Raw genomic sequence first — 12,014 nt, 5'->3', positions numbered from 1 at the left:
ATATAACATAATTAAAAGGAAAACATTAAATATAATAATAATATATTCTAACAATATATTTTTAATCTGCGCCGCGCAACGTACGGGAGTTCGTCTGGTATATATATATATATATATATATATATATATATATATATATATATATATATATATATATATATATATATTTGTGATAATTGCATCATCCTATTACAAAAAAGAGAAAAAGTAGAATTCTCAAGAAAAGGAAGAGAAGAAACTAGAAAACACATGGATGGGTTATGGCATTTTTCAATCTAGAAGGACTAAAAAGGTGGTGGGTATAAAGTTGAGGGCTAAAATCTCACTTCTAAATCAATTAATCAATCAACAAATTAAACGAAAGAGGATAAGCGCAGACACAACCCATGAATCTGTCGTCTGCACTCTCCATCTCTCTCAAATCTCCCAAATTTCCCGTCACTTTCTCGTACCAAATCAAGTTCATCACCCTTTCACTGATTAGTGATTCCTTTAAAATCCATTCACTTGCTATGCTCAATAATCATACAACAAGTCACATTGGTCGGTAATCAATATCTCCTTGTCTGATCAGCCTCAGCCGCAGTAATTCAACTCTGAAACGCCGTGAACGAAGATGAGGATTGAAGACGGAGTGGAAGAATTATCAGCTTCCCGGAATCATCTTGTATTCGCTTATTATGTTACCGGCCATGGATTCGGCCATGCCACACGTGTTGTCGAGGTAATTCTCTCGGTCAATTTCTTCTTTTTCGATTTTGTTTAGCCGTGATCGTGTTTTTATCATCTTTCTAGTCTTAAATTTAAACCCCTTTTTTGTGAAACTGAAGTAGATATGTTGATCACGATTATATACATGACTTTGTAATCGTTGTTGATGTTGCTGTTTCTATGTTACAAACATGTCCATTACCAATAAGAATGATCAATAGCTAGTGTTGGTGTTCCAACTTCCAACGATGTGGGAAAAAATATTGTGCATTTTCAAAGCGATTATTTCAGTTCAAGAACCTGGTTATAAATAATAGATTGATTAATGATTAAAGCAGAATAGTTTTCTTTTTTCCTGCATGCTTCTTCAAATCATTGATTTCCTTTTTGAGCTCTGTGCAGGTTGTTCGCCACCTCATTCTTGCTGGGCATGATGTTCATGTGGTGACTGGTGCACCGGACTTTGTGTTCACTACTGAAGTACAGTCTCCAAGACTTTTCCTTAGGAAGGTGGGTTTCACTTTCAGAGGTCTACTAACAGTAACAGATTACAATCTTTGACTTTTCTTGACTCAATTTCCATGTGTCACAGCTTGTTTTGGACTGTGGAGCTGTTCAAGCAGATGCTTTAACAGTAGATCGACTCGCCTCCTTGGAAAAGGTATGTGTTAAGTGATTACTTCCAATTTTAGTTGCAAAGTTTAGAAAATGGTTCTTCTAATTACATTTTGATCATATCAGTTGTCCTATCTTTTTCTGAAAGTTATGTTTTTTGGTATTTAATGTCATTTTCTTTATGGTTCTTTGTTTTACTCTAGTATAATGAGACAGCTGTTGCACCTCGTGCTTCTATTTTGGCTACAGAAGTTGAGTGGCTCAACTCCATCAAGGCAGACTTAGTGGTAATAACTAATAATCTGCTAATATTATATATGTTTCTCTAATTCAGGCTTTATTTGTGCACATTAAAGTCCTGTAACATGTTAATCTTTAATGAAGCATCTAAGTTATATATATATATATATATATATATATATATATATATATATATATATATATATATATATTAAATATTCACATGTAAAATATTGTTTTATGAAACAGGTATCAGATGTTGTTGCAGTTGCTTGTCGTGCAGCAGCTGATGCTGGTATACGTTCAGTTTGTGTAACAAATTTCAGGTAACTGTGAATTCCCATCTTTTTTTTTACTCCATTTAAGTGAAAAAAGATTGCTTATTTGCCTGATTTTTAGTATCCTGTAACATTTTATCAGTCATTTAATGGTTTTTAAGTTTATTGTTGCAGTTGGGACTTCATTTATGCAGAATATGTTATGGCTGCTGGATATCATCATAGGTCAATAGTATGGCAGGTATTATGATATTTTCTTTTTTCTTGATGATACGATTTTATGTTCTCCTTTTTTATTATACAAAGTTATATTTAAATCTAGTTGGCAATTTATACAGATAGCCGAGGACTATTCACATTGTGAGTTCCTAATTCGTCTACCTGGATACTGCCCAAGTAAGTTGGTGTACATAATAATAATAATAATAATAATAATAATATATTTCCATTTAAAAGTTACCAATGTACAAAATGAATTTCCATTTATAAATTGTTTTCTGTAGTGCCTGCTTTTAGGGATGTGATTGATGTACCTTTGGTTGTAAGAAGGCTGCACAAATCACGCAAGGAGGTTTGTAACACAGTATTTGCTTTTGCTATGATGATTCCATGTTGCTGACTGATCCTTTGCTTTTTTTTTTTTTTTTTTTTTTTTAAAAAAAAAATTGTACATTTATTTTCCCTATTGTGATGCAGGTGAGGAGTGAAATGGGGATTAGTGAGGATGTGAAGCTTGTTATTCTCAATTTTGGTGGACAAGTAAGCTAATGGTCATTTTAATGTCTTAATATGTGCCTACATATTTAGAGTCTGTTTGGTTGGATGGAATGGATTATAGTAAAAAAATATATAATTTCTAGGTCTTAAAAAAACTTTATTTTAAATAAAGTTTTATAAATCTTTTAAAAAGATTTGTCATTCATTAATAATGTAACACCTATGAAAATTTGCAGCCAGCAGGTTGGAAGTTAAAAGAGGAGTACTTGCCTCCTGGTTGGCTTTGCCTGGTATGTTCACTTCTGAATATTCCCTACAAATTGATCCATTAAAACTAGGGTAAAATAGTAATTTGCAAGAAGTAGCAACATACTTTCATTTATTTGTGTATTATAGCATCCTACTTTTGTTTAGTTCTATTAGAGCATTGTAATTTCACTTTTTTTTTGTTATTAAGGAGTTTTACTTTGAAAAATCTACTCAATTACAGGTTTGTGGGGCGTCATCTGAACAAGAGCTTCCTCCAAATTTCATAAAGCTGGCAAAAGACACATATACCCCTGATGTGATGGCTGCATCAGATTGTATGCTTGGTTAGTTTATGGAATCTTTATTCTTTGTCTTCCTCTTCGGTACTGAGGTTTTAGTATGACAATAATCAAATCAAGATTTCAAGCTCATTAATTGTAATATTATTTCAGGAAAAATCGGATATGGAACTGTTAGTGAAGCCTTGGCTTATAAATTACCTTTTGTATTTGTCCGTAGAGATTATTTCAATGAAGAACCATTTTTAAGAAACATGCTTGAGGTACCATGAGCTTCTAAATAATTTATAACATTTTAAATTTAAATTTAAACAAACTAATAAACTTTTCATCAGTTTTATCAAGGTGGTGTTGAGATGATAAGAAGAGATCTACTCACAGGTCATTGGAGGCCATACCTTGAACGTGCCACCAGTTTAAAACCTAGCTATGATGGTGGAGTTAATGGTGGTCAGGTATCTTTGTCTGCTTTATAATTAGAGTAAATTACACTTTTGGTGCCTGAGTATAGCTGCATTTTGCAATTTTGGTCCCAAAAGTTTTCTATTGCATTTTTGGTTCTTATTTCTTGTAGGTTTTTTGGTCCATGTTTCTAGTAAAATGACTATGTTTGGTCCCTGTGTATAGCTGATTTTTGCAATTTTGGTCCCAAAAATAGTCATTTAACTTTGAACATGAACCAAAACGTTACAAAAACCTCAAAGAAAGGCCAAAATTGCTAGAGAAAACTTTTGGGACCAATGTTGAAAAAACCAGCTATACTCGGAATTTTAGAGACCAAAAATGAAATTTACCCTTTAAAAGTACGTTTTTTTATTTTTAAAAACATAAGTTGATAATTTTGTTATCTTTTTCCAGGTTGCAGCGCGTATTTTGCAGGACACAGCAAACGGAAAGAATTACGCATCAGATAAAGTAAATAATTTAAAACTTATCATTTTTTTGTTAAATTGTTGTGATTCACATGGTTTAAATGTCTTAAATTTGTAGCTTAGTGGGGCCCGGAGATTACGTGATGCCATAGTCTTAGGGTATCAATTACAAAGAGTTCCTGGAAGGGATATCAGTATTCCAGAATGGTATGCAAGTGCTGAAAATGAACTTGGACTTCGTACAGGCTCACATTCAGTTGATATTAATAATTCCAACATACCCCAGAATTCGTGAGTTTTTATTTTATTTTATCATATTCCCTATCAAGTTTATACTAATGTTTAATTATACAATTATCATTGATTTAAAAAAAAAAAAACTTGTGAAGAGATGCTGGGGACTTTGATATTCTTCATGGAGATGTGATGGGTCTTCCAGACACAATGAGTTTTTTGAGGAGTTTGGCTGAATTAGATGCTTTACATGATTCTGTCAAGAATACTGAAAAACAATATATGCGTGAGCGCAAGGCTGCTGCTGGTCTCTTTAACTGGGAGGTAATTTTCTTTTTCTGTTAACCCCTTGTAAAATGACTATTTTGCCCTCCATGGAGTTCATCCCATTATTTGCTGAAACAGGAAGATATATATGTGGCAAGAGCACCTGGAAGATTAGATGTTATTGGAGGAATTGCTGACTACTCTGGAAGTCTTGTTTTGCAGGTGAACATACATTTTCTTATTTATTTATTTATTTGCAGTGTCTTATTTAATTTGTTTTTTTTTTGTTGGTGGAAAATGGAAATAAAATACATGACAGATGCCTATTAGAGAAGCTTGTCATGTTGCTGTTCAAAAAATCCAGCCAAGTAAACAGAGGTTATGGAAGCATGCACAGGCTAGACAGAATGCCAAAGGACAAGGACCTACACCTGTACTCCAGATTGTAAGTTCAACATAATCTTTATAAATAATGTATTTTCCTTTTAAATTATAATAATTTCCATTTATGAAGTAATGAAAAATAGGGTAAATTACTTTTTTTTTTTTGTCCCTGTGGTTTGGATTTGGTCCAATATAAATGGCCATTTTGCCTGTATCTTCTTCATCATCATCAAGTTCAAGAACCCTATTTAGAATCATAACAACACCAAATCAACCAGATGTCATTTTAAAAGTGAAACCAGAATCATACATGACTTCAAGGTCCTTGAAGGAAAACATGAAGTGATAGGGGCAAAATGGTCATCTTAACAGATGAGATGATGACTTAAAGACTCTGAAGTTAAACTATTAATCGGACCATATCCATACGAATCAAAGGACAAAATCGTAATTTCCGTAAAAAAATAATGAGTTGGATTATATTGTCAGGTGTCATATGGATCAGAATTGAGCAACCGTGGTCCCACATTTGACATGGACATATCAGATTTCATGGATGGTGATCAACCCATTTCATATGAAAAAGCCAAAGGTTACTTTGCCCGTGATCCATCACAAAGGTATTTCTTTAGTCTCTCTCTTCTTCAAATTATATCTGTTTTTTCACATAAAAAATTATAAATAAAAATATACAGTTATACTGACATGAACATGTTTTATTTTTCAGATGGGCTGCATATGTTGCTGGCACGATTCTTGTTTTAATGAAGGAATTAAATATCCGATTCGATAGCAGCATCAGCATGCTGGTAATAATTTATCTAATTTCTAAATACTTTTTGACACATGTCACTTGTCAACTTTGACAAATATTAAATTTAAAAAAATAAAAAAGAACAGGTGTCTTCAGCTGTTCCAGAAGGCAAAGGTGTATCCTCTTCTGCATCAGTGGAAGTCGCCAGCATGTCAGCTATAGCTGCTGCTCATGGTAACTATTTATATTTATATTACAAAATTATACATTTATTTATTAAGGTTTTAAAACCATAAACTTTGTTTCCCAGGGTTAAATATCAGTTCAAGGGATCTCGCGATCCTCTGTCAAAAGGTATATATAATCAAACACCGTTTTTGCTCATAAACTTCTACAAGCTTTGTTTCACTTATCTTTATATTATATATTATTGTTATTATTATTATTCAAAAGGTGGAAAACTCTGTTGTTGGAGCTCCATGTGGCGTGATGGACCAAATGGCTTCTGCATGTGGCGAAGCCAACAAGCTTCTTGCAATGGTTTGCCAGGTAGGTACATAATTCCTTTTTTTTTTTTTTTGAAAAATATTATATTCATTATTAACTATAAACTATTAATTTTTTTACAGCCAGCTGAGGTATTAGGATTGGTGGATATTCCTAGTCATATACGGTTTTGGGGAATTGACTCAGGTTTACGACACAGGTATATTTATTTAACTCTCTATGAATCCTGATATTTTGTTTTGGTTTGTTGTTAATTAAATGTTTTTTTCTTTGAATTTACAGTATTGGGGGTGCTGATTATGGATCAGTTAGAATAGGGGCGTTTATGGGTAGAAAAATGATAAAGTCAACCGCATCTGATGTGTATTCAAAATCATATTCAAATGGAAATGGAAATAATCTTGAAGAGTTAGAAGAATATGGGATTGAACTTCTTCAGGATGAAGCTTCTCTAGATTATTTATGCAATCTCGCCCCTCACAGGTGAATATTCACCAATTATAAAAAAAAAAATCTATAAAATAAGTTGTAAACTATTTTCATGTTTATTCACAAAATTTAATATCCTAGATTTGAAGCCATATACTCCAAGAATCTTCCGGATACGTTAAATGGTGAAGCCTTTTTAACAAAATACGATCATCACAACGATCCAGTCACAGTGATTGACAAAAAACGTTCATATGGAGTCAAAGCAGCTACCCGACATCCCATTTATGAAAATTTCCGTGTCAAGGTTCATATTATTTTTTGTATTTTCCATTTTCAAATCTTACCTTTTTTTTTTTTTTTTTTAAATTATTAAAAATTCTAAACCAAATTTTCAGGCCTTCAAAGCACTACTGACATCAGCTTCATCAGAGGAGCAACTCACTGCTCTTGGGGAACTAATGTATCAGGTACCCAACTCAAACTGAAAAACCTTTTTGTTAATGACTGTTAAAAGGGTATTTTCGGTATTTATGGAATGATGTATGTTGGTTTGTTGATGTTGTTACGATGCAGTGTCACTATAGTTATAGTGCTTGTGGGTTAGGGTCAGATGGGACAGATCGACTTGTTCAATTGGTTCAAGAAATGCAGCACAGCAAATCCTCTGTGTCTGGAGATGGAGATGGAACTTTATACGGGGCAAAGATTACAGGTGGCGGATCCGGTGGGACCGTTTGTGTCATTGGTAGGAATTGTCTCAAAAGTAGCGAACAAATCCTTCAGGTAATTATAAAAAATCTAGTTACACTTTTTTTTTCCTACTTGCATATTACTATTATTGGCAAAAAATAATATTGCAAGGTATAATGGAGAAAAGATAAAAGCGATTGGTATTTTGTGAAATTGGTGTTGCAGGTTCAACAGAGATACAGAAATGCAACAGGGTACATGCCGTTTCTGTTTGAGGGTTCATCACCGGGTGCAGGGAAGTTTGGTCATCTGAGAATTCGTCGGCGGCTAGCTCCCAAGCAAGATTAGTTGGTTGTGTCATTGTGTGAATGTCAACTTATAATTATTTACGAAAAATAAGGATCTTTAAGGATTCATCATATGATCATTAGTAGGATTTATGCATATCAATACAAACCAAAAACACATTATTCGTGATAATGTTATAAGTATATGTTGTGCACTTGCTTGCTTCATGTTATGTTGTTTGAAATTCACTTGATGCATCGAAGATGATAAAATGTAAGGTAACAAGTCATCCATTTTTTTTGCATCATGTTGTGTTTTTTTGAATGGATACTGGAAAATATTTAAATAAGGAGCAAGCTCAAAACAAAACGAAAAAGCATATCTTTTAATTAAGAAGACAAAACTGCACAAATGGTACTGTGCTTTGTTGAAAATTGCCATTTTGATCCAAAAAAGTTTGGACTAGCACCAGAGGTCCAAACTTTTCATTTTCATTTTGTTGCTTCTTTGGTCTAATTTGTTATGATTTTTTTCAAAATGACGGATTTGCCCGTATTAATATGATTTTCTCTTTTTTCTTAATTGTTTTCTTGATTTAAAATAAAATAAAATATCTCTCTCTGTGTGTGTGGGTGGGTGGAAAAATCGACTCCTCCTTTGTGCTTCATAGCGAATCAGGAAAAGAAAAAGAAGACTGTTGTTGCTTTCGGTCCCTTATCGTCTCCGATCAGATGGGAATCGAAGACCCATTCCTTTCGTTTGACTGACAAACCAAACACAAACACCCCCGGTCTCTTCTTCCTTGTCTCTTTTAATTTAATCTGCAACTTAAACAATAAACCTAATCCACCCAATACACACTTCAATTAGAAAAGCATAGAGTGATCTAGATCAAGACCTAGAAAGATCCCCAAATTAGGAATGATGTTTCAATAAAAACCAGAAGAAGAAAACGAGAGGGAGAGGGAGGCGGCGATGACAGCCGATGGTGATTGAACTCACAACGACAACATCGATCGGTGGCAGTTTTGCCTCTTTCTTCCTCTTCTTTGGTTGTGAACAATGAATGAAGAGAGTGAGAGGTGACACCAGTGATGGAGGGGTTTTGGTATTTGAAGGGTTTTGGTATTTGAAGGAGGAGGTGGGTTAAGATGGTGGTGGCAGGCAGCGTTCCCAACTGCGTGTTGTGTGTCATTCTGATGCTCATCGAAGAGAAAGGAGGTGAAGGGAGATGGGGACGGTGGAGGGAGAAGCAACAACTTTGATCGATGATGGGGTGTTTAGATTGCTGAGTATTAAGTGTGTGTGAGAGAGAGAAATATTCTTTTTTAATTTTCTTTTAATCAGAATAAATATTTAAATAAATAAATAAATAGAAAAAAAATACCAAGGGTAAAATAGTTATTATGAAAAAGTTTATAGAAAACTGGACCAAACTCGCAACAAAATAAAAAGTTTGGACCCTTGGTGCTAGTTTAAATCTTTTGGATCAAAATGGTAATTTTCAACTAACCACAGGAACCATTTGTGCATTTTTGTAACAAAAAATAATTTATCCATATTTTTTTCGGAAACCCAACTACCTTTTTGTGACTTTTGGTTATTTTTATTTATTTACTCAGAGTATGTGATTTTAGTGATGTCAACCATGATGGAGAAAAACAAAGAAGATATTAATGTTGAAAACCAAAAGAATTTATACATTTTAGATAAAAAAAAAAATATAAAAGTTATTAAAATGTTTGTGATTAATTTTTCAAAGATTATATGTATGAAAAGCTAACAATTTGAATGTTTTGTTATAAACAAATAGAACAAATTGGTTTGTAGCTTACTTGGGCCATCGTTTTTGAAACAAAGTAATCTGAGTCCATTTAGGCATGTACAAAAAAACCGGTTCAGGAACCGAACCGGTCTCTGAACCGGAAACCGGTTTAGGTCTGAACCAGTTCAATCAAGAACCGAACCGCATGTGAACCGATCCGACCAATTCGCCCATTTTCGCTTTGAGACCGGTTTGGAACCGGTTTTTTTTATCCGGTTTTTGAACCGGTGATGATCCGGTTTTCCGAACCGGTTTTGAAATGTTACTGTTTTTTTGTCTTTTCCTAACGGCTATATAGCCGTTTGAGGCTGTTAAGGACCCGAATTTGGCTCTTTTTTGACCATATTAACCATTCTTTATAGTATATATATGTATTAGATGTTTAGGTCTCCACTTTACCTTAACCATTCCTCAAAAAACCTCTCTTAGTTCAAAAAACCATCTTAATTCAAACAATGGATTCGGCTTCCATTGGTGTTGAAGATTCATCAAACAATCCTACCGTTGTTAGCATCAAAGAAACAAATAGATATCCGACTATTTGGTGCAACTATGATTTGTGTGTAATGTCGAACGGTACAAAAAGAGCGCGATGCAAGAAATGTGATGTTTTTTTAATGAAGAAGGGAATTCGACATTGAAAACTCATATGACCAAAAGATGCCCTGCGGTGAAATTTGGGCCGGGACATAATCAAACAACAATGGCGAATGATGCAACTGTTGGATTAATGTCTAAGTCCATAACTATATTTGGTATGTACTTGACCCGACCCGGCATGGTCCATTTGGGTTGCACTTCACCGACACAATTTATATGGATAATCTTTTGAGAATAGTATGTTTATGATTAATATTAATATATTATAAGTTCTAATATATTAATATGGAATCATATTATTTAATTAGTATTGATCAAGAATTAATTTATAATTAATTAAGTGATCAAAAGGAACTAATTAAATATGGACTCTTATATATATGGAATGGGCCAAGTTCATTTAGGTTGGGCTAAGCTTTCATGGATAGTCCATGGAGTGTTTAACCCATGGATCCTAGGAAATGAAAGGTCATGGGTATTAGGGTTTAACCCTAATCCTCCATACTATATAAAGATGTCTTTGGTTGGTGAAATTGGCACTAGTGTGGATACACTAAAGAAGGGCTAGCCAATTTCACTAGAGAGAACCAAGTAATCATATTCTCTAAAGTATTCCAAGGTGTCTTGGTGATTTGTGATTCCACTTGAGGCTTCCACACTATTGGGGCTAAGCTCTTAAAGCTTGAAGACATCAAGCTACATCAAGAGGTATGTATTCTATCTTGTTACATTCATAGTTTTTGTATGCTAGATTAGGATAATACCTTGGATGTTCTTATTTGCATGTATAATAGAGAAAACATAGATCCAAGGTATTTAGGGTTGCATGTACACTTAGAAAGTGTTAGAATGCTCAAAACCCAACAGTGGTATCAGAGCCACGGGTTGTTTTCTGTTATATTGAAGCAAATATTTTATTTTCAAAGTTGAAAAAAAAAGGAAAAAAAAACATGAAGTTTGTCAAATTTTAAGATAATTACTTGTTCTTGTGAAAAACTAATTATTTGTAAAATTTGAATAATTTGCTTTATGAGTTGAATTAGGTCAAATTTAATAAAAGATAAAATAATATGATTATTTTATTAGTTTTAAAAGTTTGATCTAAAGAGTTTTATTTTTTGAAACCTCCATAAGTTATGGATATGAAAAGGTTTTAAAAAAAATTGATTCAAAGTTTTTATGGAGTTACAAAAGTTGGTTTTAATCCAAATTAATCTAAGAATTGATTCTAAAATGTGTTTTTGTAACTTGTCCTCAAGTTATATGAAAAGTCACATTTAAGAATCATAAAACTCATAAAAATTGGCAAAGGTTACAAAAATGAAGAGTCTAGTTCTAATTAAATGGTTTTATGACTCCATAACTTGTCCTCAAGTTATGGAGGACCAAGAGTCTCTTCATTTAATAAAATAAAAAAGGTGTAACCTTAATTAATTCCATAAGTTATAAAATAAAGAAAAGTTAATTCTTTTATTAGTTTAAAGTCTTCCATAACTTGTCCTCAAGTTATGGAACTTGAAGAGTTTTTGGATTAAAACTACTTTAAACACATAAGTTATGGAATTAATTAGTTTTGAATAGTTTCAAAACTTGCCCTCAAGTTTTGGAATTTGTAAAGTTTTCTCTTATGAATACTTTAATTCCAAGTTAGCCCTTAGAATTTTAAAAGTTAAAATTCAACCCTTATACTTTATAATATTATAAGTTAATAATATATATATGTATAAGAGTAAAGTCAGTCTTACCGCTAGTACGCCTCATTCACGAAGCCGGTCTATAAGGTGGGTATAAGGTTGTTGCCTATAAAATGGCAACTTAATGGGTGTCCACTCTCACCCACCGCTTGCTTGACTGGTGGAGGGTCGTTAGCCGAACGGGTTTGACAGGACTAGAATTCTCCCTTCATTAAAAGTATTAATGATAATACTAAGTAACTAAACTCTTAATAATACCCAATCTTAGTTACTTAGGAAAAATGTGAATAAGGTGCTAACCCATGAAATTACACTTTACACTTTGTCTAAGTCGTTAGTGGAGCGTGTGTGGTTAACC

At 33.2% G+C, this 12,014-nt stretch overlaps 1 protein-coding gene across 1 annotated transcript; it reads left to right on the top strand.

Annotated features, from left to right (window-relative positions):
* The first annotated feature begins 364 nt into the window (after positions 1-364).
* Positions 365-7,751, top strand: LOC111905209 (L-arabinokinase). Its single transcript, XM_023900897.3, has 29 exons — positions 365-724; positions 1,114-1,221; positions 1,304-1,372; positions 1,530-1,613; positions 1,816-1,892; positions 2,019-2,085; positions 2,183-2,240; positions 2,348-2,415; positions 2,541-2,603; positions 2,798-2,851; positions 3,052-3,154; positions 3,263-3,372; positions 3,445-3,564; positions 3,968-4,024; positions 4,100-4,272; positions 4,371-4,539; positions 4,621-4,704; positions 4,802-4,927; positions 5,356-5,486; positions 5,594-5,675; positions 5,767-5,854; positions 5,931-5,974; positions 6,074-6,169; positions 6,250-6,326; positions 6,410-6,610; positions 6,698-6,863; positions 6,955-7,026; positions 7,133-7,342; positions 7,475-7,751. Exons 1-29 carry the CDS (start codon positions 617-619, stop codon positions 7,595-7,597), a joined length of 2,988 nt encoding a protein of 995 aa, XP_023756665.1. The 5' UTR covers positions 365-616; the 3' UTR covers positions 7,598-7,751.
* Positions 7,752-12,014: the final 4,263 nt, after the last annotated feature.

Source organism: Lactuca sativa, chromosome 3, assembly GCF_002870075.4.
Source record: "Lactuca sativa cultivar Salinas chromosome 3, Lsat_Salinas_v11, whole genome shotgun sequence".
Lineage (NCBI taxonomy): Eukaryota > Viridiplantae > Streptophyta > Magnoliopsida > Asterales > Asteraceae > Lactuca > Lactuca sativa.
The sequence above is the reverse complement of the archived record's forward strand: the minus strand, read 5'-3'. Positions and strand labels throughout refer to the sequence as shown.

Coding starts and splice junctions, on each gene's coding strand:
- LOC111905209 (XM_023900897.3), top strand. CDS start 617: ATGAGGATTGAAGACGGAGTGGAAGAATTATCAGCTTCCCGGAATCAT. Junction 4,025..4,099: donor AGAATTACGCATCAGATAAA/GTAAATAATTTA, acceptor TTAAATTTGTAG/CTTAGTGGGGCCCGGAGATT. Junction 6,864..6,954: donor ATGAAAATTTCCGTGTCAAG/GTTCATATTATT, acceptor CCAAATTTTCAG/GCCTTCAAAGCACTACTGAC.